We start from the raw sequence: 27,796 nt of genomic DNA on the forward strand, positions 1-27,796 counted from the left end.
AATTGACATTTTGACCAGATGATGGTGCTAGATAAAAAGTTGAGGGATCACCAAAGTTAATACAATTCATCCTCAGGGGAACATGAATGTCCGTAAGTACCAACTTTCATCTAATAGTTGTTGAGACATTTCACTCAGAACTAAAAATGTCAACCTCACGGTGGTGCTAGAGGCACTGGGGGGGATCACCAGTAGGATTCATGCTCTGGGGACCATGAATGTCTGTACCACATTTCATGACAATCCATCTAATAGCTGTTGAGATATTTCAGTCTGGACCCGAACGACTGACAAACAGACCAACATCTCCATCCACAGAGCCATGCCGCTAGCATGGGTAAAAAGAGTTGTAATCTAAGCATGAATGAGCATGTATGCATGAATAGGTGTGAGTTCAAAGACAAACACAATGGAATGAATTGGGAGTGTAATGTGTTACTGAGGAAGACAATGTCTCTGTGTGTTTAATATAACAGGTTGCATGTTTAGTGAACAACGGCATCACAGAGCCACTGTCAAGCCAGTTGTATGGAGTCACAAAGTGTTGTCCTACTTGACTTTCAAATGGACACATACACATGGTATGCATACACACTGACATGAGAGGGCAGATGATGAGGCCAAAGCATGTGTGACTGTAGCAGCAGTTACACCCTGATGATAACACTACAATGGCCAGCAGCCACGAAAATAACAAAGGAGGTGTAACCTAATGCCAGCATGACGGCATCTGTTTGCCCCTGTACACTACATTTCATCAGAAGAGTCACATTTGCTTACAGCTCAAGAAATATGTCGTTATGTCCTGCTATACCCAGGAGGTGCATATCTCTACTGTTGATGGGAGAGCCAACACCTACAGAGAGGGTGTTTTAACTCAGGGAATGAAATGCACAGTCAAACAATCTCAATAATAAAATAAAGGTTAAATGTATTTAAGTATATATGTACTATAATGGAAATAAAACATTTACAAGATATGCTTTTATTAGTCTATATACAAATAAATACTTGCTTGATAGAATATGCCATGCGGTAGTTCATTAATCACATACAAACAAGCTGAGAGAGGGAAAACTGAGAAGAGCAGACAGAGAACATGCTGAAGCCATCAATCTTATTTCAGGTCCTCCTGGAGTTGTGCTGACACCTTAGCATAATAAGTGTGTGAGTGTGTGTGTGTGTGTGTGTGTGTGTGCTGGGTGTGTGTGGTGTGAGGAGGCAGAGGATCTAACCTCTGAGGGAAACACTCACCGATGAATAGGATGGGAAAGGTGATGAAGAGGAGGAAGACATGTGGCACCACATTGAGCGCATCCAGGAAACAGCCGTTGTTCAGGACCCCCCCGTCCACATTGTAGGCCACCGAGTTATTCTCGTTCCCACAGAACGCCAAGGACATGGTGGAACCGGGACTCTGCAGGGAACCGGCCGGAGGAAGAGGAGGGGGAGGGGAGTGGAGGGGGACCAGAGACAGAGGACAAAGAGATTTTAAATAGATGCTCTCAGAGCATGCCGTCTTTTCAAAGGGAACACTGATGGCGTCTTCAGTAGGTCCCGGTAATTCCCAAAGTGACCTCCTTCCTGCTCCCTCTCGAATCCAGCTCCCAGATATCGGATCCAATGAAAGAGAGGAGACAGAGGGAGAAAGGGAAGGAGGGAGAGAGGGGTCAGAGACAGTCACAGTCCAACGCAGCAGCAGCAGGAGCAGCTCCCTCTCCTCTCCGGCAGTCTAAGCAGCTTTCCCGGCCATGCTGGTGAGAAACATCTGTATCCCGTTTGCCCGTAGTCCTCAGACATCCTCCAAAACTGAAGCACGGCGCTGCACAGCTCCACTGGAATGCATTCAGGCATGCTCACGTCGCTGTCACACATGCACACGCACACACACACACACACAAACACAAACACGCACATACAGCCGGGGCAGCAGCGGTGGCATTCTGCAGTGCAGCTGCTATTCCTGTCTGTTTGCAAGCGAGAGCTCAAAATCGACCTTGGAAGACGTGAGCAGAGGGGGCAGTGTATGCAGGCGAGCTGGAGGACTGAGCTCCAAAAGCCACTTAAGGTAGGAGGAAACAGAGAATGATGAGGCGAGAGAGAGAGAGGAGAGAAAGGAAAGGGAAGGGGGTACAGCTCCTGAATGAGCAGTGCAAACGTGTGAAGCATGAGCAAGCGCTCTAATCTAAATCCCGACAACACGTTTGCAGGAATTACATAACTCTACCCCTCAGTCATTTATTACTTTGCTTCACATTATATCTACAAGAAGCGCTAAACAAGAAAGAGCACAGTGGTGACTGAATAACTAGGCTGCACACATAAAAAAATAGACATATATTAATGAATTCCTGGGACGGAGGCATTGTGCGTCCGGTCTTGCAGGGGAGAGATCCCGCTGCAGCAGACTCGTTCAGAGGGATCAGCAAAGAGCCACATGGGAGCAGATTTTGGTAATCCATGTATCAACAGGGACAGACTCGTGGTCTTTTCTTAATGGTTAAAATGATTTAAGTTTAATGCAATCCATGCCATGGTGACCTTCACATAATAACAGCAAGGAGATAAGCCTAAATGTAATGCGCAGTTTACATCTGCTGTTTTACGGACATCAAGTAACACAAGAATACAGTAAAAGATAATGTAGTTCTTAAGTTGTTATCAAAGTGTGGTCCTGTGCTTGCAACACCATTAATTAAGGTGAGACCCAGACTTGAAAAAATACTTCAGAATGTTTCCATTTAATAATTGAAATGTCTGCTTTACTGCAGGTTTGCATTGTGCATTAGATGTTGTTCTTTCAAAGATCCATTAAAAACAGCTCTGAGACATATAATGTCACATATAATTGACATATATATAATTGACATATAATGTCAAATATAATGGTGTTAAGTATAGTGAGTCTACTGCATTTTTCACTTCAAGCACATAGCTGTGTCCAGATTTCTCTTTTAGTCGTATAGGAGAATTTGAAAAAATAAAGGTATTTTAAGAGGCTGCTGTAGGGAAAATATGCAGTTCTGACATTCATATAAGGTCAAAAGGCATTCAGAAAACAATGAAATGTATAGAAAAGAGACACCAGGCATAGCTGAAAATGAAACAATTCCAGTTCAACACCCAAGATGAAGAGTCCACAGCAACTGCAGCCACATCCTCTCACTTCCTGTCTCGCATTAATTATCTCCTTATTTGGAAAACTATACTCACACCAGTTGACAGTAAACATGGGGTTTTGAATAAGTTAAGCCACGGAGACTGATATTCCCACAAACAACTGGAACCTGTTAATAAAAATGGCACAGTATAGCGCAGACTAACCAGATGTCTCACCAACTAAATGAGAATGGATTTCATACTGGAATATACTGCCACTAAAGATAACATTTTATCCTGCACTGTTTCTGTATTTCCCTTTTTGCAGCAGGGGTTTAACTGGCTGGGTTATAGTTCTGCAGTGCCCTACATCAGAGATTAGCCCTGTCCATCTCTGGGTTGCCTGGGGACAGTTGAAGCAGTGTGTAGAAAAAAAGAGTATGAGTGGAAGAGCAGCACTCAGAGAGACCTTCAGAAAGAAAAAAGAACATTTGAACAATAGGAACTGAGGTTTAGGTTAGTATAGCTGGAGGGGCTTACAGCAAAGATGGAGACCAGTGCATTCCTAAAATCATTGAATATCAGAACAGCCCCAAATAGAGAATCTGCCATTGTTATGTGGTGACATAACCTCTTTGTCATAGAATCACAGATACAGACAGATGCCAACTAAATATAACAGGCTTGGCACACTGTTTATGTGTGTGTGTGTGTGGCTTTAGTACTGTGATGTTTTTGTGTGTGGGAGTCAAATGAGGGTAAGAGGTGAATGATGACTCATGCATTGATCTATGTGAATCTATCTTGTAGGTCTCTCTCTCTCTCTCCTGTTCAAATAATGAAAGGGTTGGGTGGGGGAAGGTACTTGTGCTCCAACTCATCTTTTATAAAAAAAAAAATATTCTCCATCTGGCTGTGGGAATTTGTTACCACAGTGTAACAGCGAAACCCGCACAACCAATATTTCACACTCTCCCATAATTCACCACTAGAAATGATGTATGATCCCATTACAGTCCACACAGGGATCCCAAGGCTAACTGTGAACTAACATGACTCGCAACATCATTAGACAGACTTTAATCTGCATCCAACTCTGGTCTGTGAAATTATGTATGCAAATGAAGACATTTATGTCCCCAGTGGACATTTATATAGGCTATATATGTGTTATGTATGTGTAATTGGGAAATACCTCATGATGTCAATGCAAAGCTGTGTGAAAAGCTATCAGAGCGGTGCAGCCTACTATTCAAAGTGATTATCGGTCAGTGTGAGTGACCAGGTGACACAACCAGCAGCACTTACCTGTTTATACCGTGAGATCATTGTGTTTCAGCGGCGTTTCCCTGACTCCAAAAAAAAAACTCTTGGATAACACGGTTGGATGTTAAAAAAAGGACAAAGGGAAAAGTCTCCTAAATTGCAGTCTCTCATGTGTTCAGAGTGCAGCCGACTTCTTGCTGTCCCACTTGTGTTTGACCATCCAACCGCAGGCGGCGGTTTAAGGGAGGAGGCTGGGAGCTGTCCACGGTGCTGAACCCGGGTACCGAGGAGGAGGAGGAAAAAGAGGGCAGATCTTCCCTCCAAGGCCACCTTTGGTCTCTGTCATGAACCGTCGAACGGGGGGGGTTACAGAAGCAGGGGGGCGTTCAACCAAACACACAATGTCGATCCGGCGCTGAAACTCGCAGCACGTATGTCATCATGAACCGAGTGGATTACTGCACAGAGCGGTTATATAACCCATCAAAGCAACACACATGTAACATTACATGATGGATTGCTCGGCTTTTCTGTTTTTTAATTATTATTTTTTTATTTAAGATGATCTAAAATGTACATTTACCACAATTAACTCTTGTACTGATTAATAATCGGATCTAGGCCTATCTAATGACATTCATGTTTATTAAAAGCAGAATTTTGAACACAGCAGGGGATCTCTCGTTCATTGTGTAGCTTGATATTCAAGAAGGAGCACTATTGCCCCCTGTGGACATTTAATTATAAAACAGTATGGCTTCCAATGCTTGAAGTAAATCTATGCAGAACTGGTGAAAACAGCAGAGAAGGTGAAGAAAACCACAACCAAGGACCTGATGCAGCAGAGCGACTTTGCTTACCTCAAGCCCCAAAGGGAATATTGTTTATCCACCTTTAAAACAAAGTGTAAAGAAGTTTTACATTGTGTCAGTTGTGGACATGAAGTCATTTCTACATGGTAAGATGGCAGGGACTGGCTGCCAAACTGATACCAGAGTAAATAAGCACCTATAAAAAGCACACAAATCTGAAGCTAATCTTTTTTATTTCTTCTGAAAATGATACGTTGTGCTGATAGTGTGCTGCATCACCAGCCTGGTGATGTAATGTTGAAAAAAGCAAAGCAGAGGAAGCAGGAAATCTGCAAAATTTGCACAACATTCTGTTAGTGTGAGCAGTCCTTTATTGGAATTAGAAAATGCAGATTAGAGCTGCTATTGATTAAAGTTTGGCTGTTTTAACACCCTTTATTGTTATACTGACAGATGAGACATGTCTGAAGGGAAAGATCTGTTAGTCAACCATGTCCAGGCTTGACAGAGGTTAAGAAGATCACTGGAGATACATGAATATTGACTGGATCCTCCTAAAACAAACCAAGATAGTGAGAGTGCTTATTGACTGCATGGTGTCAATATCTTGACACAATGACACAAGGCTTAATTCTCAGAGAGCCTATAGTAATGCTACGTAAAAACAAAAGACCATCTTCGGCTTGTTTTTTGTTTTGTTTTGTGGAGATTAAGAGGAAACAGAATTATTTTATTGTGATTAAGAAGAAGGTAAATTCTGAAGGAACAATGAAAAGCTTCTTTTTAAATCAGTCTGGTTTTCTTGGCAGGCTGTTGATGAGACTAGAAGAACGTTCTGCAGGAGGAAGAAAAAGAATTAATTAACTGGTGTACTTTACTGTACTTTATTAACTGGACTGCTAAGAAAGGTATCGATTAGGAAAACATTTTTATACTGTGCTTGCTTCATTCACTGCACATTAAACACAGCAGACCAACAAACATGCAGGTGAGTTTTAGAAACACAAGATAATCAGGGCTTAAACTGTCCTTTCTTTTTTTGACTGAGGATTTGAAACCGCAAATCCCACTTTCTTTTTAAACTTTAATCACGTCAACCTCAAAAAGAACCCTGATCAAACCCTGGGAACATAGTATTTACTGTAGCAGAGGAGAAATCCTCGCTACAGTATCACCCAGGGTCACTTAGTGTTTATGTATGTGAGAACATGTAACAGTCCCGTGGAACAACATCAATCAGAACAACTGCTGAAGGCTGGCAGAAGTCCTATGCTGCTTTTATGAGCGTCCATGACCTGACGACGCCGGACAATACCACAGAGGCTACACATGTATATTTATATTATATATTTATGGCTCACTGGGTCGGGATTTGGCAGATATATGGTGGGATGCATCCCTGATCACATTGGTTGTAAATGTCTTCACTCAAATAGCATGGCTGTATCATTGTAGAGCACATGCTTCAGCAATAAAGAAACACCGCCTTGAGGCATTTTGAAAATAGAAAGAAAAGGAAAACTGCATACTGTATAAGCTCGTATACATTCACTGTCACGCTAGCTTTTCGTGAAAACAGCCGAGCTGTAACAGTAATACACAAATCTGACAAAGGTGAGGGGATGGAAATACGAAAATACTGCGCTTGTTTGCTTTCTTCTGATTGACAGGGAGACTGTCACATGTGCTCAAGAAAAAAAAAAATGGGGCCAAACAAAAACAAATGCCACACCAAACCTCCCCTCTGAGATGTGCAGTGACGAGGAGGAGGGTTTGAAGACTAAGTCGATTACCAAGACGAGGGTGAGGTAGGAGGAGAGGGAGGGCTAGTGTTGGAGTAGGTAGCCATGTCTGTACAGTGTTGCACTTGCACTGTTGCCTTCAAACACCTTTCTGTTCACAGTGGGACTGACTGATGCTGACTTAGGGCTGCATACACGTGCACACACACACAGACACCCAAGCCACATTGTCACATACCTTGGCCTGAATTATCACAAAAATGCTTCAGATGTTGAATAATACTACATACGATGCAAAGCATTTTTATGCTCATTTGGACTAGAGAATAAATCCTTATCAGGAATGCTTACACTTCATCTTCATATTCTTTCGGAGGGGAAACGGCAATCACAACATCGATCCAGTCCTAAAGGTAAAAAGCTCAGTTACTTTCATTTTGCGCTTGATTGAATCAATATAGAACATGTGAATTCTGACTGCAAGTCAGAGTGTGACAACAACAAGCAGCACAAACAATCAATCAATCAGGGTTAATGGGGTTTAACTACAACCAAAAAAAGATTACAGCTACCAGGGTAAATAATATCTATCCTTTAAAAAGTTTTCATTTTCCTCTAATCAGAGTCCTACCCCTCCGCTATTCCAGGCTCGAGCCAGAGAGTTTTGTCCTTCAGTCAATGTGGCATCAATCAGGATCTTCCCATTCACAGCCATAAGTTCATCCCCGGGTACAATGCCACCTACAAACACACACATCATTCACACAGAGTATGTGCCAGAACGAGCAGCAGAGATGAATATAGTCTACACAAGGGGAACTCAAACACTTGAATCCCTACATTGACTCAAGTAAGCAAGTAAACCATAAACATGCTGTCCATGCTGAAAGCAGTGTTGTAGTGGGGAAATAAGTCCCTCCCTATATTTCACCATGGAGACAGTAATGACTGTAATAATCCAGTACAAATATAGGCACATTCTGCACACCACACACATGATGATTTACATTCACAAGGCTTTTTGTCTCCACAGATGCAGTAGGACTAAATGTTTTGAATATTAAATGTATTTGCAGAGCAAATATGTTGTCTGCTTAAGTGGCTGAATAGGGGCATTGTCTAATGAAGTCTACACTTAATGTTTATTAGGCACACCTGACTAAAACTATTGCAGTCAAATACACATAGGTGTCATTTACAATGAGGACTCCACACCACTTTTTGAAATAGATGATTTTGTCCCCATCACTTTTTAAAAGCATAATTTGTTAAAAGAATGAATTAAAAAAATCAAATCAATGATATGAGTTTGTTTTAAAATTAATATGGATAAATAAACAGAAATAATCTAAACCCTGCTCCAGTTTAATATGTTCCTTATGCTTAGAATGAATGGAATTGAAGTTGACTCATGAACTCTTGTGAACTCTGTTTTTCGAACGTTAAAAAAGTGCAGCATCGAAGCAACAAGGCAGTTTAACCTAAAATCTAAAAAAGTAAGGTTGATTTATTATCTTTAGCTAACGTTAACGTTATTGCTTCACTTGTTTCTATTTATTTTTCTAAAATCTAGTCTGACTGGTTTTGAGCATGCATTTTATCAACTAGTGCTGACTATGCAAGGCTGTTGGACCTAATTCAAGTAAATGTCACTTGCCTTGTCTTAATTAGAAATTGTATCTTCTTTGGGGTTATATTTAGCTAGCTACAAGGGACATGTCTGTTACAGATCATCCAGTATGCTTTAACACTTTTTTTAAGCTCTGAAGACAAAAACATCTTATTTCAACTTTTAGTCTTTTGGCGTGCATGACGGTATATTCTCAACTTGGACTTGGGACAAGTCATATTCCATTGATAACAACAGTGCTTAGTGTCCAGTTGTGCCAGATAGTATTTAGGTTTTTTTAGTGTTTTGTTATCAAGAAACAAGAATGACACTAATTGTATTTTAAGTATTTTAATCTCCTAGTATTGAATATTAATTGGCTTGCAATTAAATTAACCACACTAAACAAGAAGACCCTTTTTGATCTTATTTTAAAACTTCTGGTGGCTGGACATCCGGACATATTTTAAGAAATATTATCAAGTGAAAATCACTTGATCAGCAGCCAAATTTGCTTATTCCAAGCAAAAGAATGCTCCTATCTAATAAGTTTTCACTTGAATTTGATAGGGCATGTTTGCAGTGTTTATGGATTTAAAGTTAACCTGTCATTAAAAAAAAATCTGAGAATAAAAATCAACTGACCGTGCTTATCGGCAGCGCCACCTTCATACACAGAAGACACCACCAACTTTCCCAAAGGAGAGTCTGCCCCTCCCTCCAGAACAATGTCAAGCTGTCCAAACTTTAGAACAATAAACAACACATCAACACCATCAGTCATGTTTTAGAATATCTTACTTTAAAAGTGAGATTCCTCTCATCAATAAGCGGAGTTATCTGAAGTTAAGGCAGAAGATGCAGTCAGTACCTTTTTGATTCTCAGCAGTCTCACATCTCGCCCAGCTATCTGGTCCGAGGAGAACTATTAACAAGAGGGAAAAAGCTGAAAACAACACTGCTGTTGCATAGTAGGTAGTAAAACAATAAATAGAGATGCCAACATAAAGAATGGCTTCCTACTCTCTGTGTATATGTGCATGGCCATGCTCAGCAAAAACACAAGAGACTTATCATATAACCTTTGGGGGTCATTAACCATGGATGGTATACCTTATGAAGAGAGGATTGCTGCTCAGGAAAGTTATTCATGTTCTTTAGGGAAACAAACTGGAAATCTATCTTATTCACACAGAAGCCATTTAAATTAGCCTGATTTACTATATTTGTTCCACTAGCTAGCTACGAGAAGTTAGCTTATTTTGCTGTTAACAAACTAGCAAGTCTAGCTAACTTCCCTTCAGAACCTGGGCAGTTAATGCAGTTATTGTGTAATTATTGTGTAATTCTTACAACTCGTAATTGTTGTAGTAATGCTAGTTTTAAGGCATCTTTGATGTAACATAATTCACAATGGCTGCCATGGGAATAATTTTTTAACCTTCAGAAACATTAGCTATAGTGGTTAACTGATCATGTAGTAGCAGACACACAAGGTTTTGAGCTGGGGTTTTGAGCACTTTGATTTTAAATTGCCAAATATCTGTTGGATTTTCTGCATTGGTGTCATGCTAACAAGATCAGGCATACAATACCATGGAGTTGGGATCAAACTCTTCCTCGTATTTCTGAAATTCCTGAAAGAGATTCAACACACAGTTCATTAAAACTGATCAATATGTCAAGAGGGAGTTAACAAACAGGACACCAAGAAACTAAAGAATCTCTAAGAGATCTCTGTGAATGTCAGCTGTGTAACAAGTCACTGCATAAAGTGCTGGTCAGATTTCCTTTGACAACCGGTTCTTTGTTTTAATACCACGCTGAAGAGTCATTCATATAAAAAGCATGGTGGCTTTTAAAGCCTCATGCTTTAATTCAATAATGACAAGAATAATTATCAGAACGCACACACACACAGAAAATCATTTGAAATCATTCCTACCAAAGACGACAGCTATTTAATTCTAGGGGAAGGAAACAGAACAAAGCTCTCAGAGAAAGGACATCACATTTATCCAGCTATGATGACTCATAGAGCCAGTTTGTCCCTGCAAAATAAACACACATTTATCTAACTGTTCACTTCCTGTTGTTGTGCAGAAACTCAGCATTGGAGATTTTAAAAAATGAACTAATTTGTAATATATGCTTTTATTTGTTGTGGCTGGAGACAGCAGTTGAAATCAGCCCAAACAATCAATGTGGTATTTGGAATAATAAGTACAGTACATCTAATGAGACTTATGTTCTCTGTCTCCAAGCAAAGTGAAGGTACATGAAAAGTTAAAACAACCAGCTTCCTTTCTTTTAGTAATGCACACTGCGCCAACCCATGTAGAGAGACAGATTACAACCACTTGGAGTATTCGATGAGGCTTTATAGGACAGCCCTTGAATTACAAACCATTTTTTGCCAGTAAAGATAAAAAAACAATAACAGCACTAAGACCACAACACTGTGGCATGCATTCCCACACTGTATGTCCACAGTTCTATACTGTGCTCCAAATCAATAAAAGCGCAGTCATGCATAAGCTACACAACTGGACCTAAAGGCAGTAATGCACGCAATAGAGTGAGGAATAAAGGAAGAGCCATCACTGAGGCACCAGTCATCCATGAGGAAACCTGATGTGTGAACATGGAGACAAAAAGGCAGAAAGAACAGGAGAAAAAGCACTCAGGAGAAATAATAACTTAAGAGAGGTGGTCATAGGTATGGATTACTTGTCGTTTGCTGTTTGATTTAAAAGACGAGTTGAAAGGCACCATTCGTTTCAGCATTTCCGGAGGCTGAAACACAAGACCAGGTAACAGCTTTAAGCGAACATATAAAATCTAAATACCTCACTTCTATGCTTGAATTTATATATATATATATCTCAAAGAAAATTGCTGCTGAATGGACTTATGTTTTGAGTTCAACTTGTGAAATACAACATATAAAACTGTATTTCAAAACATCAATCGTATAGTTGTGTTCTGCAGCAATGTTGACTACTCTGACGATTGGGATAAAACATGTCAGGGGAAAGTGAATTATTTATGGCGTCCCCTCCTTCAGCTACTGCAGTCAAGGTGCCCCTCACCAAGACATTTCACCTCCAGCTGCGGAGGTGCTCAGTAACTGGTGGTAGAAGTGATTGTACTGTTGTGCTCTCAGGTATGAATGTGTGTCTTAAAGGAACAGTTCACCCCAAAATAAAAAATACATATGTTTCCTCTTACCTGTAGTGCTATAACATTTGAAAAACTCAACAGCAATATCTCTTTCCAGAAATCATGACCAGGTTACTCAAGATTATCCACATATCTAGTTGTGAGCAGTTTCATGTAGGAACTATCGGTAGAAAAAAATTGGTCCAACATGAAACTGCTCACAACAAATCCAAAACAGTCTAGATGGATAAACAGCACTACAAGTAAGAGGAAAAATATGTATTTTTGATTTTGGGGTGAACTGTCCCTTTAACGTGAAGCAGATGGTTATTACAAAGGGTTCCTCCAAAGTAAATGCAGTTTGAAAAATAAACTGCCCAGTTTCATTAGAGCTATTTGAAAGGAAGGAGAAATGGCTCCCGCATGAACTAATAACCACAGATTGGCTTTCTGCGAAACAGCTGGAGAGTCTAGGACACTCACCAGGAAGAGGCAGAGATTTATCCCTCAAACAGACGATGGCACACTGTGTCAGATGTCTGAATGCTTTATGATCCTATTAAGCTGAAGTTTTGTGCAGGGAGGAGATGATTGCAGTGTTGTGTGTTTCATACCAGGCCATCAGAACGGACTGCAGGTCTGTGTGGATCTGGGCGGTGGGTCTGGGACTGGGGCAGCATGACAGGTTTAGACATGACAGGGGCCATCTGACGCCTCTGATTGGGGGGACTAGGAGCTAGTTGCTATTGGGGAAAGACCATGTTTCCATGCAACAGCTGAGTATAGGTTTGTATTTAAACAGAATTTTCATTCATTTCATTTGGTAGGATTGTACAAATTTATAAAGCTCATCATTTTGTCTAAAGAAGGAGGAGTTTGCAAAACTTGACATCAGATTTTTACAGAAAAAGACTTACCAATGGAGAGCTTGAGCTGGAAATACGACTGGCATGGGAGGTATTTCTCATTACCTGAGCCACAGTAAAATAAAATGAATCTTTCAGCCCCCTGGCACATACAGAGCACTGCAGGAATATCAGTGCGACATACACCCAGACTCATTCCATTTTTCTCAAATATCACAGCATGGTTGAGACTTCAAAGGCATTAAATGTATAGCCCACTGGACAAAGTGCAAATGTCCAAACAAATGCAAGCACACACATTTTTTTGGGAAAAATCAGCTTCTATAGCTATAACATGCTTCTTTCATCACCACTACACACCATGCAACACTCCACTCGGTATAACAATCCACATAGCTACAGGCAAATCTCAATAACAACTAACTGCATCTCTGAATGCATTTCCCCCAGCTAGAAGAAAATTGTAAATCAATGACTGCCCAAATCAGTCATGTCTAATACGGTGTATCGCTCTCTCTTCATGCATAAAACATCCCAATACATAAAACAGAACATGCACATAAACCTATGCATTAAAGAGAATTGAGTCCTGCAGCCTTGAAAAAGCATTAACTCCCTGAGCCCTGAACATATTTATTTTAACTGCTGAAGCAACGTTTCTTCGTAGATGAAAAAAAAAGAGGAGCCAGTCAACAAGGCAAGAATACAAAAAGGAAAAGCAAAATCCAACACATCACCTCTCACGCATGAGAATCTCTAACCTTTGGACTAGAGGGGTAGGACATTTCACTGGTGTTAGATGAGTAAATCCCTCCTCTTGGGAGATAGCCGCCTGACTCCCACTCGCTCCTGCGCTCTGGAGGGCTGGGAGGGTGTTGGAGGTGATGATGATAATGCTGGCGGAACCCACTGAGGGTTCCTACTCGTTCTTCAGAGTGTTGTGGGGGTGGGGGCGGAGGGGGAGGCGGAGGAGGTGGTGGAGGAGGGGGTGGCGGCGGAGGAGGCCGCGGAGCCGGCTGAGGGGAGGATGGAGGCCACGACGACTGAGACAGAGGAGGATAGTGGGAGGAAGGTGGACGAGGGGGTTGGGGTTGGGGAGGGTGAGGCTGTGGGTGAGGCCTGCGCCCCTTGTTGGTCAAGGTAGACGGGGCAGGTTTTCTAGCGCTGGGTGGAGAAGGAGGCCGCCGCTGTGGGGATGCTCGAGAGGAAGGAGGGGAGTAGCTGGATAGTGTAGGGTTTAGCTTGGGCGAGGGTGGAGGGAGAGGCAAGGGAGGGGGAGGCTGGCTAGTGCTGGGCTGGGTGGGGGCCAGTCTCTTCAGAGGGCCCCTCAGGCTCTGATCCACATCATCCAGGTTAATGTCGTCCAGATCGGTGGTGGCCAGGTGGAGACCGCCACGGAAACGCTTCACCTTGGGCTCAGAGGCAGGAGAGCGTGGCGGGGAGAGCTTAAAGTCACAATGATATGAAAAATGACTTGTTTCACCTTGTGTCAATTCTCCTGTTGACCTATTTAACAATTCAAAGGCGAACGCACCCCCATAAATTCTAAATCCACAACTTCTGAGCACTACTGAACTTCCCCACGTCATTTCACTCACTAACATGCTGTTTTAAATGTAAATATGCTGACAGACATACAGAGACAGTCACTGACTAAACATGGCGGGAAGGAGTTGCCTCAATGCTATCATCATCAATGCTATGCAAGTAAAGAATTGGCTTATAACATACAGTATAATGTTATATGGAACGACAAAACATTGTTGAAGAGCTCTGAGTGCAGAGAGGTTTTCGACAGAGGAGGTTTCACTCTGTACCTCTGGGGATTCGTTCTCCACACAAGAGATCTGCTCCAACCGAGTCTGACAAAGACGCTCCACCCAGTGTTGCACCTTCTCAGACTCCTCTAGGTCTTCTCTCTCCGTCTCTGAAACCTGGCACAGAGCCAAGGCCATGCATGCAGCATCAGACAATAGAAATTAGCCCTATACACACACATTTACATACTCAGCTTGAGCATACAACATGGTTGCATTTAATTAAAACCACAATTTGACACGCTGAAAGCCAAGTTAATGTTGACATAAAGTACATCATAAATGTCAAATGGTTTAATCCACATTGTCACTGTGTTCAGGATTTAAGAACAGGTCCATGCCACAATTCACTTTGGTTAAGAGCTCTTTTCGTACCTCCTGAACCAGCCGATTGATCTTCAGTTGCTTCTCTCGTTCATACATCTCTTCTTTCTCCTTGGCGAGTTTCAGCTCAAACTCCATCTCCTTCTTGTTTTTTCTCTGCTCCTGCAGTGTGTCTGTGTTGGACACTTTCTTCTTTTTCTTCTTCTTTTCTCCTTTCTGAGGTGTCATCAGTTAGTCAATAGAAAACGCAAGGGACAGACAAATTTGCCACTCCAAACCACACAGCATGATATGCATAAATAGCTAGTGACACCACACTGTTTATGGCTGGTAATAAAACAACTTCAATTTTGTAAATAATTCTAAAAGACAAAAGTTCTGATCTTGAATATGTAGCCACCACCATGTCACAATGACATAAGAACAGGTTAAAAACCAAAAAGGAGTTATCCCAATTTTTCAGCCACTCTTACACCACACTGAACTCAGGCAGCTGACAGTACCTTGCGGAGAGACGGCAGTTTCCCCTCATATCGATAAAACCAGCCAAATGCTGAGGATGGAGATGTACACAGGTCACTCTCACAAGTTTGTTAAATTAGATCCAAGGTTAAAGCACAGTCTCAGCAAAATCCAAGCAGTGAATCTATTTTAAAAAAACAAAATACTAAAGAGCCAAAACACAGCACTCGAACAGAAAAATGAAAGAAAAAGATTATGCCTGCTTAATTCAGGTACACTGAATAACAACTACATTTAAAAAGGCAAAAACTGAGTTTTACTGATACAAAAAAGACAGCTGGATTTTGGTTGTGTATCATTAATTTTCCGCAGTATTTTGCAAAAAAAAAAAGGCAACTAATTCAAATGATACTGAAAACGCACTCTACAATAGTTACATTTTGGTTGTCAAAGGGAATCTAACACTTGTCTGTGTGTATTCTGGTTTGCAAGAACGTCCTCCTACAACAGCTGACAACAATGACAGCTGAGGCTCCAGACTCACTTGTCTGTCCTGCTCTTCCTCCTTGTCTTCCTCTGTGAAGGAGCCGGATTCATCAGCTTAGAGGAGAGGCAGTGAAAAGCAGCACAGCACACAGAAGTGACAGAGAGAGAGACAGAGAGCATGCAGAGAGGAGGGGAAATAAGGTGAAATACAGGCAAGAGTTACCTCTAACGACTCTATGGTTTCAGAAGAAAAGTAAATATGTAGGTTCAGAAGTAAATAGAGGATTCATGCATTTCAGGACAGAAATTCTTTCAGGTGTACATACGAGAACTTTTGGCCTTTGTAGTCGGGGTGGTTTTTATCTCAGGTGGGGCAGGTGATCGGCTCTTTTGAGTGCGAGGGCTCTTAGGGCTCTTGGGCCTGTCTTTGGTTCCCCAGTCCTCCTGCCACTCTCTGTTGTGCTTCTTCTCCACAGCCTCAATCCTACAGAGGACGACAAAACACGTGAGCGATGTAGGATATTTTATACATGTCAAACAATATTGAATTGTAACTTTATGGACAAAATGAGTTGTATACTTCTCCATCTCCTTCTTATAGCGCTCCTCTTCCTCTGTAGTTTTCTGAGAGATCTCCATCTGTCTCCTATTAAACACATGATAAAGATACAAAATAAAGCTCTCTTGTTTATTTTCTTTGTCCCTGATATATGTAGATGTATGCTGTTCAAACTTGTAGAGTACTCTGTTTCTCTGTTGTGCTGTGGTGTAAGCAGGCCATGCAGTGCCCTGAATGCATTTGAGGTATTTGAATTCGGAGTGATGGGAGAGGTTTGATCCACAAAGGAAAAGGAAAGAACCAGGCTATTGTAAATAGAGAATTTGGCACTGACTGACAGGTGATGTTGGAGGCTGGATGCAGAGGGATTTCTGGAAAACATCAAAGTAATGTCAGTCAACACCTTTGCTATTGGGTGATGACTTTCAGTCTGATATTGACCACATGTTGGTATTCCCCAAGCAGATTATTGGACCCAGTTGTTAGTTCACTTCAAATTAAGGGCAAATCTAGTGAGATCTGCAAAGACAGTGGTGCTCTCTAAATAATCAGAAAGACTGAGCCTTCCAGCTTAAAGTGGATAAAAAAGCTACTGGGCACCTTTTGTCTTGAGCTGTATCAAAATGTCCCCCGATTTCCTAGAACAAACATTTGCTCCTAGTCAGTAAAGCCTTTTTATAGAGTTATTTTCAGTTAAGAGATCTCAATTTCAGGGTGAGGATGCAGTAATTCCTTAGGCAACTAGAGGTGAAGCTACTTAACTTGCAGAGCTGCACTCAAACACATTTACTGTATGTGTGTGAGTGTGTGATAACCAGAGATATCCACTGCAGTCGGTTATTAGTTTTAAATAGAAATTCTATATCTATCATCAAATCAACGTAATTTCAAATTGGGTTAAACCCTGTGTGCATGAAGTGATTGCCTAACTAATCAAAAATGAAAGAAAACGGTTAATGGTCATTGACACAAATAGGGGTTTATCTTTGTATTGTGTAATATGCTCTGATTTGAGGGTTGTGCAACAATATCTTTTTGAATTGAATTAGTTTAAAAGACTACATACCTTACATACATCACAACACAGACATTAAAACATCTGTTTTGTGTACAGACACAACAAGACAACTGTCATTCTTCTTCCAAACAACAAAGACAGGGTTGTTTTAAAGAAGAAGAGAGTTTACGTTTTGTGCTGTTCACTCACTGCCTCTCCTTCTCCTGCTGCTCTTTAATGATTTTGTTGGTCTCCAGTGCCACCCTCTTCTGGTGCATCAGCTCCTGCCTGTCCAGCTCCCTGCGGGCCTCCACTGCCAGACGCTCCTCATCTGTCATAAACAGCTCGCTGCCCTGAGAGAGTGACAACAGCCAGAGACGATAATCAGGGAAAGACATGGTGTACAGCAGGAGTCCTTTTTGGCTCTGGAGGCTGGCAGGAAAGCCAAAACCAGCCTCCCCGGACCAGGGAGAGAGAGGAGATGTGTTTTTGTCACATTAACATCTCTCTCTGAATATATATATATATATATATATATATATATATATATATATATATATATATATATATATATATATATATATATATATATATATATATATATATATATATATATATATATATATATATATATATTTTGACAAATAAACGCAGGTCGTTAGTTTCAGTTGCTTGCCAACTATTTGCCACGTAGCTAGGTGCGCAAGCTACCTAATTTAGTTAACATATATTGAGGGATGTAACACTGGCCATTGCAGTGTTCACTTTGTGTGAAATTGAGGGGACGAGTTGGTGACAAATAGTTGTTCCTAGTTACGTTTTTGCTTAGTCTTGGTCTTGACTCGGTCTTGCCCTGCCTTGATCTTGTCTTGGTCTCAGTTTAGGTGGTCTTGACTATAACACTGCAAAAATTTATGAAATACAGAATACTAGAAATACTGAACTGCATAGTTCCCAAATATTTACTGTTTATGTAGAATAATTACTTTATATCTATATGGGAGGCAAGACAGGCACAAGGTGTCTGATAAATATTTATTACAGTTTACCAGTTTTGTTTTGATATCACTGATCAATTTGTCATATATAAACAGTGGCTATCTCATTTTGGAGCAGAGCCTTGAATTTCAATAACCTATAATGGTGGATGTACTGCACATGTCAAAATTAAGACACACACACACACACACACACACACACACACACACACACTAACACAAATAATTGCATCAGACAGGCACCAAGGAAAACAGTTAATAAGACAGGACTGCTTGTCTCAGTTACACAGTCGTCACTGAGTCCCGAGGCAAACAACCTGCCGAGTGACTTGACTGATGATTAATGTTGCTCCTGTAGGCAGCCAGACTGAGGCACAGGCCAGGTAATGTGATGTCTCCACAAAAAAAAAAAAAAAAAAAAAAAAAAAGGCACATTAATCTGTGTGGTGCAGGAAAAGGGGACAACAGATTATCCTTAACTGTTTTACTTTCTGACTGAAATAAATGTTCTCATAAGTGGTTTCAAACGTAATTATGCAGATTTTATCCTATATTTTTTTCCTTATCTACATATTATTCTATTCTTGGGCCTCGCCTAGCCTCACCACGTGTGAGGGACAAAAGACAGGACTACCTGGAAAGGCCAAAGCCTTCACTAAGAAACTTGACTGAGAAACAAAGAATAGACAGTAGAAAGGCGCCAAGCCGACACAGCCATTATTTCACACCTAGATGTAATACTGAGATGAAATCTCGCTTGAAGCCAACGCGAGATCTCAGTTGAATCCAAACACTGGATTCCTGTTGGACGGGACGCACAACACGGCGCATGAAATCCCAGCCCACGGCTATAATGACACCAACTCTATAAAGCCTGGCGCCCCACACTGCCCATTGTTGTTCCACAGTAAACTCTGTTTATGACAGGAGGCGCATCGCATCTTTCTCCACGGTAACTCCTGTGACCACAAGACGCTTTTCATGTGAACTTTCATTTCCTTAGAAAGAGTCTTAACTCGCTGTACGAGAAACAGACTTTTTGTGTTTGCTGAAAACTTTTGGATCCTAATCGTTTACTCCCCATAACAATCCCGTAACTGCAGAAGGAGGAGACACGGACTGACTGTTCCCTTCACGGAGAGCAAGATCGCTGCTGAGCACCTCTCCCTACCGTCATCAGCCGTGGTTTCCCTTTGCTGCCCGAGAGGAACGGTTTCGACCTGGCTGCATCAGCGTCCGAGCCTGAGAGAGACCCTGCCGGACAACTCCGAAACAAACTGACGCATCAATCGCTAGCCAAGAGCGATTTCAAGTAAGAGGCTTGTGTCTGGGCAGAGATAGATTTTATAACTGTGTATTATTTCATCTGTTTCATCGTTGTGAATTGTGTTTACTTATTTTGGAAAGTGACGGACCACTGCGTCCAAATTGTTGTGTGTTTTTCTTTGTGTTTAGCATGTTCTATTTTTTATTGGTACCACGCCGTTGGGCCATTTAATTGTGTTAGCTTTAGCCACTGTGGAAGCTAATAACTGTGCTTTATCAGACTAAGGTCCACTAACACGGCCGTCGGACGAAAGTCTGCTGCCGGATTACTGTGTGATAAAGGGAACTATTATGCTTTGCCACGGCATTTGAGATTCCTCGTGCCTTACTCTGTGTGCTTTCCTCTCTCTTTCCTCTCCACTAACACCTTTGCACGTACATTTACACGCTTACACATATCTCATATCGGCCCAGATAATGTGGTAGCTTAGTCAGCTAAGCTGCACGTTTTCTTGAGGACAAATAGAGCCTGTCCTCCCTTTTTACGTCTGTTCCTTGGTTTGAGATTCACGGGTCAGCCACTCACGCAATCAAGTTGTCTTCCTCGCACCCCTGCCTATTGTGTTGTGTCAGTGCTCAGATCTCACTCTTCACTGTCCCCCTTTTTAATGTAAGATAGTACCTTAAATATCAACATTTTTAGGTGGACAGCCACCTTTGAGACTGTTCTTCACATTTGGTGGTGCCCCGTAATTATTAATCCATATTAATAATTTTGATTTATATTAATAACTGTTTTAATATTTATAAATATCTTTGATATTTCTGCTAATAACCTGCCCTACCTGAATCCCAACACTATAATCCCAATTACAATATACGCAACAATTTTAGCCATTTTATATCCACCATTTTGTGGATATGGATGTGGATGATGACTGGTTACAGACATCTTTAATATCCCAAAAAACTTTAAATACTCTACATGTAAGAAAAAAAAAACAGCGAGACACGTGTCACTTGATGTAGGATTATTCATTTTAAAGGGTTGAGTGTCTCATATGCAGATGTAATCATATGCATCTTAAACTCAGTTCTTCGAGTGAATTCAACAATACTAGAGTTATATGAGAAAAAAACATAATGCAGTTAGAGTGTACTTACAGCTCCAGTCAGAACAGTAATAGTCAGACTCCTGCTGCTCTTCAGGACTCTCACAGCCTGGGAATATAACAACACAAAAACTTCAAATAATGGCCTTCATTTTTAAGATATATTTAATTAATGAAATTAAGGGTAATACATTAACAGTCTCTTAGAAAGACATGGCCTGTGTGAGGTATGTGTTATGTGTATTTATCAGGGTGTGAATTTTTCACAGACTCCTGGTAAAGACTGCAGGCTTTGTTTTCTCCATCAGCCACTTTGGCAAATAACCAGCAGTCCATGAAGAATTTTTTCTATTGTAAAACAATTTTGGCTGGTTAAGCACAAATTTGGTTGTGGTTCTGCAGCTCAGTGAGTTAAGCAAAGAACACACACTGCCAGTGATGAGGGGTTTTATTTGTACTGGCATCACAAGCACAGTTAAAACAGATGCCCTCATGGTGCTGTGCTTCGGATAAAAGGACAAAATGTACAAAATCTATGTATTAATAAAAATTAATTGATAAACTTTGGACTCCAGCTGCCATTGTTGCAAGTGGACAAATAATTCAATTTAGCAAAATTCACCTCTTTGTGGTCTGCATTGATGAATTCCACCCCGTTCACCTCCACAATCTGGTCTCCAACCTACATTTTGGGATAAGACATAGATGCAGGTCACAGCAGGCAGGTATACAAGTCTCAGGATTTCACAGAGGTGTCCTGGTCATTTTGAGCAATCACCTCAAGTCCAACTTCTGCGGAAAGGGAGCCTGGCTTGACGTTACTGATGTAGATACCAGGTTTCTGGGTTGGACCACTGGAGATGCTGATGCCCATACCCTTGGTACCCACGAGGCTGAGGAAAACCTTCTTCTCCTTGATTTCTTTGCCTCCAATGGACGCCAAGCCTGCAATGCTGCTTTTTTTCTCCTGGGACAGTACAGAAAGAAAGAATAAAATAAAGAAAAGTCCATAAGCTTTCTGCTGATGTGATAACAACTTTTGAAATTGAAAAACGCCATGAAGAAAAAACAAAATCTGTCTCTTACCCCTGACTCAGACACAAACTGGTCAACAAACTGCCACTTGAGGGGTTCATCTGATGAGCTGGAAAAATTAAATGCAAAGTCATCTCAGCACAGCACTCCCCATTTCACTATTCAAACAGCAGATATTCCATATAGCAACACTAAATAAGCAAATAAAATCTATATTACCATATTATTACTTACCTTTTCACTGGGATCATCCCCACATCTGCACAAATGGAAAAACAAACAAACAAAACAAATCAAATGAATGATGCCATCGATGTTAAACAATATCCAGTTTCATCCACATCAATCATGCTGCTGTTGATGGAACTTGAGTTTGTGTTTGTGACGTACGCCTGACTTTGAGCGACACAATCTTCTTCGTCTTGATGAGACTGATGACCTCCTCGTGGATGCAGGAGGAGATGGAGTATCCATTGATGCGCACAATCTCATCACCAACCTATAAATCAACACAGGATGGGATATTAGGGATGATACCTTCACTTTCAATATATCAAAACAGATCACAGATGATGTTACTGCTAGTCCAACAATTTACAAGGCCGTCTGTTGAATGTACCAGCCACCAACATAATCTATTGATCTATGTGATCTATTTACATTTTGATGTTTAAGCCATTTACGTAGCTGATGCTCTCAGCTAAAGTGACTTGCAATCAAACAGTCAAACAGTTGAGTAAGCTCAACAACAAAGATGTGAACACTGAACAACTTCTGACTGGATTGTTGGATTTACTTGTCAAATGTATGCTTACATACTGTATTCATACTTAAAGTCATACACACACACACACACACACACACACACACACACACCCAATATCACACCTTTATGTCAATGTTTACACTGTCATGTACATGCATATACACATGTATGGTCGGTTTTATCTGTCCTGTTGTTTTTATCCTGATTCTGTTTTACCAACTTTGACTGTTTTAACCTCGATTTAAAAGCCTAACCAGGGACGGGGGCTACATTTTAAGTTAACCTATTCAACCTGACTTTTAGCAGGGAACAATGCATACTACTACATAGAGTACTACAATATTAATTTAAATGTAGAATAGTTTAGTAAAAGTAATAATTTTTTCCCTAACATTTCCATAATTAGCCGTTACAAAGCGTATTGCAATTCTGTCATAATACACAATGACTCACAGAGGTAAAGCAACCATTCTGTCTCATCTGCATTAAAGCACCAATCTACTAAACTTTTTCTTTTTTAATGACAGCAGTTATTCTTTTTATCTAATGTCCATCTGGGTGAAACTGGATCATCGGTGACAGACATGCAAGCCCTGTGGGAGTTTAAAGCCATAGTGCTTTACCCCACCTAGTGGATTCTGGTATTATGACTGACACCTAAACAAACACCTAAGACACATGGCCACAGACAATCATTACAATTTACCTGATTCTACAGACACAACAATCTGCATAGTCTTTCATATTAATGAATATATTGATTAAGTAAAATATTCTATACAAAATACACTAATCAAATACAGTATACTAACAGTATGTACACACATGTATACTGATGTAACTGATTGCAAGGAGTATTGGTATCCTTTATTAAAACTAGTACTTTTAAAATTAATACTAATACTACTATAATGACTACAAAATAAGTACTCTACATAGCTCTTTGTTACTTCAATTAAAACTCAATAGTTTAGATATATGAAATGAAAAAAGTGGAAAACATCACGGTTAACTCATGCGTACATACCTGAAGACCGACATTCCCGGCCTGACCGTCTTTGACAATCTGTGATATGTAGAGACCAGAGCCAAACTCCAGCCCTCCACGGACACTCAGACCCAGTCCATCACGATGTGTCCGATCCAAACGCACCTCTTTCAGCTTCCTGCACAATCAGGAGAGAGGAATACATAAAGAGTGATGGTTTCAGTAAGATAACAAAGACAATCCTGACAAGCATGCAGATGCTCAGGGATATTATGGTATAGTTAAATCTTCTTTGTAGGTTGTTTTTATTACGTAGGCACATACGTGATACAGATCAGATATACACCAGAGCCAGGACATGAGTCCTGAGCTGTACTCACCGTGACCTCTTGGGGGTGAGCAGGTCGTACTCCACCTGGTGTTTGAGTGGGATGAGAGGTCTGATGGCGTCAAACAGGGGCAAGCGCTTTGGTTCGTTGATGACCAGTTTCAGGTCCCCCACCAGCACTGGCAAATCCATCGACCTGTGAGAGGAGAGGGAGATAACTATGTTTTCAAGTTTAAGTTTTGTACATTATTCTGGAAAGATACAATATAATATAAGGTCCCCTTCAAGACCAAGTGACTGACTACATCATGAGTAACTATGAGTTACTTTTTGGTACAAGAAACGGGATTTGTAGTAGAAATAAAATATGTACTGAAGTTAAGGAATGAGGAAATGAAGAGATTTTGGTATAAATAAATGCCAATATGATGTACATTTCTAAATGACATCAGCTACATTAAAACAGAACAGCAGCTAATGTTTCCTCGAGCTGCTAGCCTCAAGCAGAGATAAAGAGCGGGCTACAGAGGTCTGGTAAACTAATTTCTTTCTAACTTCACACCCCAAATGTTTTTCATTTTGAAACTTGTAGTCTTCAGCCCCACCCGAACACTGACTCAAGTGACATCACTTGAGGCAATTTATCAGCCTTATCACAGCTCCCTCTGGAGCCCCTTTAAGGCTTTATACAACTTTTTTCACATATGCAGCAGTACTCCCCACCACCTGATGTGTAAAATCGGTGGAGTTCCCTTTTTATCGTCCATTTCTATTTTAAACAACAGTAAAAGTATATAACTATAATATCTAAATGCTGATGGAAAAAAACAATCCAATCTATAATTTTTCTTTCACAATTCAAAGGAAGACAAAAGGCCACTAGAACAGCAACTAAAGCAGCAAAGTAAAAGCTACTGTATAAAATCTGTCCACCTGGCCTCCTCTTTAAATTATTAATAGGTGCCATTTCAGCCCTGTTTGGAGGATGAACATAAAAAGAGCTTTTGTGGATAACTGGCCAGGCTTGTCGGAGCACAGTGGAAACTGATCAGAGGCCTAACCAAATGTGCCACAGAGCTCTGCCTCTGTACAAAGATGAATTGAAACCTAGACCTGTACACCAGTCCACCCCCTCCCCCGCCCTCTGAGACCAGGCTGTTACCAGAAACCCTGATGGAGCACACAGTTTTAAACTGGAGGTCCGTGTGCATCAGAAATGAATGTGACAAGATTAAGAGCTTTTGAAAACTAAACATAAAAATGTTATAAATTGGTGAGGAGTTAGTAGTAAGTTAAAAAGGCATTATGTGGCATCATTTCACCAGTAGACAACATAGAAAAATAAGGAATTACAACAGCACGTGAGGCAAATGAGAACAAATATAGCCTTTTATTTTAGATTATACTGTCTTTTTTATATTTGTATATGCAGAAACATTACTAAATGCCACATGTTGAAGAAACACATGGGCTTCACTAATAACACTTTTTATCAGTTCTGGTTCAAAGTGTTTAAGGACACAGCGTATTCAATAACCATCAACATTTTATTTATATAGGAATATAGGGGTGCGAATATACAGGTGTGTGCATGACAGAGACAAAACAAAAAAGAAAATGCAACTTGCTCGCAGACACTCACACTAAAACCACACTGAGCAGTGACAGATGTTATTGTCTTTGTTACACTCAGGCCAATAAAGCATATTGAATTGAAACTCACTGGTGATACATGCGGAGGACATCAAACAGGTAATCCTTCTCTGCTTCATTTTCAATCAGCAACTCCACCTGCAAGAAAGAACAAACATCTGGTGCCACCCTGCTTCTCACTGCTGAATCAGAGGAAATGTCAGCCCACAGGTGCACATTGTACCTTTCTCCTGTGGTCCTGTCAACACCACAGGGGGGTGAGCCACCTGTGTGTGTCTGTGTGTGCGTGTAGGAGTCATACAAACCTGATGGCAGCTCAGCTGCAGCAGGATGGTTTTGAGAAAACGCTTCGGCCAATCACTGATATAACACATTTCACTCTTTTCTTCTGACTAAATCTGTCCTAAACAAGGCTGTTGAGTTAAAACTAAGCCTTGAGGATGATGAGACTCCTTGGACTAAAGCAGGTGTAACGGACTGCCCTTCCCTAGCCATCAAACTACTGGGTTGGAATAATAGCAGGACAGCTGAGGAGAGGCTGCAGTGGGAAGGTCAGCGGTGTCATCTTACATCTTAGACACAAACAGAGGTGAACATTCACACCCAGCATTCACACACACACACATACTCACAGGAGGACTCTCTTATAGTGAGCAAAAACACATGTACACATGGACAGTCAGACACTCCTGATCACCTATGCCTCACTATAGTTATCAAGAATGTGTGACTACACTACATGTACCCTGCTGTGAGGGTGTGTTTGTGACATGGTGTTTATGACTGTCGTAAATTTCTCTTGCTCAGGGCAGTGAGACACAGTCAGCCACTCCTGCAGCCTGAACTACATGCAGACTTTGGCACCATAAAACCATTAAGGTGACTGGTCAGTCAGATACCCATTATAAAATTTAAGATTGTTTTCACGGAATATATCCCTATATAATTTTGTCCTATGACAATGTACATGGATTGCAGTACATAAAACGAACCTCCAGAGAACAAAACACCTTTTAATAGGCACTTTTAAATTGAACAGAATGATGCAATTCTTCTGCAAATGCACAGTAAAACTACACACACTCTCAACCAAACAGATATACACTGACTATAATAATGTCCAAAAAAGAAACAAAGCCTGATTGTGCCGTGTTGGCCCCTCAGCCTCTAATTAAACCCGTAAATTGTCCCATCTCTTCCGCTCAGCTGCTCATCTCCGAACAGGTCTACATTATATAATGCTAAGTTGCCCTTTGTGAAGAGCCTGCGTGCAGCACAGATGGCTGTGTGATGATCCCTACATGCTCTGGGACTGAAAACGCCCTGAACATATCATGTTCATCGTTCATCTGTTATCTTTTACTCATAGTTACCTTTTCAAGCTGTAATGTGCCAACACCAACCACAACAACATAGTATAATTTGTGCTTAATTCATGGAACCACATACCATGGATTCAAATAACATTCATTTTATCCTGGACCTTATGATGATGTTCACCTGAGCCAGAACAGGCACCAGCCATGGGATAAATACAGAATACACCGCGCTACTTTAAAGGAAAATAGAAAGATCCACTGTAGCCCAAACTATGCTCATTTACTCACAAGAGGTCTGCCTATAATTACCATCTAACAGAACAGTTGTGGGAGCTGTAAGACCAAAACCTTATAAAATTCATTTCACCCTAGACAATCCAAGGAAAGCTGTTATTTCAGTTGAATGAAACCCAATTAAAATATTAGCAACTCTAATAGTTTTGTCTATTATTTCTCCTATGGGCTTTATAGTTACTGATACACTAGTGATAACTTATATTTTCTACTACCTTACATTTTCTAAATCATGTTTGACTTATTTACATGATTTTCGCTCTTACAAAAGTATCCTTTTGAAAATAGTTCTTGAATGATTTTAACTGTTGTTTCTTTTTCGTGAGGCTGTCTGTCAGGCCTTTGTCTGCGTAACATCCCACTGAAAGAGACACCTGAGCCAGTGAAGTGACAACCAGGTAGGGAAAGAGCTTTTTTTAAAGAGCCATTTAATCAATATCCGAAGAGGACGATGTTTGTATCTTACCTTGTGCCTAAATTCCCGAGCAACTTTCCTCTCCATCGCTGAGAGACAGTCGCAAACGGACTAACGTGAGATCCCAGCGTCGGTGAAGTTTGACAGGACTGGACCAGGGTCAGTAGCCTACGTCAAGCTCGTCGTAGTAAGATTAGAGCATCCGGTTTTCATAGTAAGACAATAATTAACAAGGATAAAAATGATTTTGGTCATAAGGATGACCAAAGTGAAATTTTAAAACAACATATCTTACTCTCAAGCAACTATGTCATTTCTGTGTACTTCGTGTTCTCCACACATTTCAAATGTAAGGCTGTTTTGTTTTACTTTGAAGGGATAAACGTTTAGTAAAGTTGACGCGTTGACCATCATTTAGACA

At 40.7% G+C, this 27,796-nt stretch overlaps 2 protein-coding genes and 1 long non-coding RNA gene across 11 annotated transcripts in view; 1 reads left to right on the forward strand and 2 right to left on the reverse strand.

The window, feature by feature from the left end:
- Window positions 1-4,581, reverse strand: part of abcc8 (ATP-binding cassette, sub-family C (CFTR/MRP), member 8) — a 62,972-nt gene extending 58,391 nt beyond the window's left edge. For all 5 annotated transcript variants that reach the window (XM_044191899.1, XM_044191895.1, XM_044191898.1 and 2 more), the window contains exons 1-2: window positions 4,408-4,581; window positions 1,255-1,417 (exon numbers count right to left, since the gene is read on the reverse strand). In XM_044191899.1, the coding sequence (XP_044047834.1) occupies window positions 1,255-1,417; window positions 4,408-4,428 (184 nt within the window). In that variant the 5' untranslated portion in view covers window positions 4,429-4,581. The remainder of the gene's footprint in view (window positions 1-1,254; window positions 1,418-4,407) is intronic.
- On the forward strand, window positions 1,403-5,695 carry LOC122874275. Its single transcript, XR_006377584.1, has 2 exons — window positions 1,403-2,068; window positions 4,545-5,695. It is a non-coding gene; the product is annotated as an uncharacterized LOC122874275 (long non-coding RNA).
- On the reverse strand, window positions 4,994-27,618 carry ush1c (Usher syndrome 1C). Of its 5 annotated transcripts, XM_044191900.1 has the most exons (26): window positions 27,427-27,618; window positions 25,418-25,485; window positions 23,747-23,890; window positions 23,406-23,544; window positions 22,003-22,111; window positions 21,847-21,871; window positions 21,664-21,721; window positions 21,356-21,544; window positions 21,200-21,259; window positions 20,630-20,686; window positions 17,412-17,554; window positions 16,226-16,291; window positions 15,972-16,129; window positions 15,201-15,250; window positions 14,749-14,913; window positions 14,374-14,490; window positions 13,318-14,001; window positions 12,608-12,661; window positions 12,305-12,433; window positions 11,259-11,324; window positions 10,124-10,165; window positions 9,400-9,453; window positions 9,174-9,273; window positions 7,551-7,660; window positions 7,271-7,326; window positions 4,994-6,012 (listed from the first exon to the last, which is right to left on the reverse strand). In XM_044191900.1, exons 1-26 carry the CDS (start codon window positions 27,460-27,462, stop codon window positions 6,000-6,002), a joined length of 2,892 nt encoding a protein of 963 aa, XP_044047835.1. In that variant the 5' UTR covers window positions 27,463-27,618; the 3' UTR covers window positions 4,994-5,999. The 5 variants fall into 5 exon arrangements, with proteins under 5 accessions (XP_044047835.1, XP_044047836.1, XP_044047837.1 ...); XM_044191901.1 differs by lacking the exon at window positions 11,259-11,324; XM_044191902.1 differs by lacking the exons at window positions 13,318-14,001; window positions 14,374-14,490; window positions 14,749-14,913.
- Window positions 27,619-27,796: the final 178 nt, after the last annotated feature.

Source organism: Siniperca chuatsi, linkage group LG4 (assembly GCF_020085105.1).
Source record: "Siniperca chuatsi isolate FFG_IHB_CAS linkage group LG4, ASM2008510v1, whole genome shotgun sequence".
In the NCBI taxonomy this organism is placed as follows: Eukaryota; Metazoa; Chordata; class Actinopteri; order Centrarchiformes; family Sinipercidae; genus Siniperca; species Siniperca chuatsi.

Excerpts from the sequence above, each read along its gene's own strand:
- ush1c (XM_044191900.1), bottom strand. The coding sequence starts at position 27,462 with ATGGAGAGGAAAGTTGCTCGGGAATTTAGGCACAAG. Across the intron at positions 20,687-21,199 it reads TCAATGCAGACCACAAAGAG|GCTGTGAGAGTCCTGAAGAG; the intron begins GTGAATTTTGCT and ends TTATATTCCCAG. Across the intron at positions 12,662-13,317 it reads CCTACCCCTCTAGTCCAAAG|GTAATGAGAAATACCTCCCA; the intron begins GTTAGAGATTCT and ends ACTGTGGCTCAG.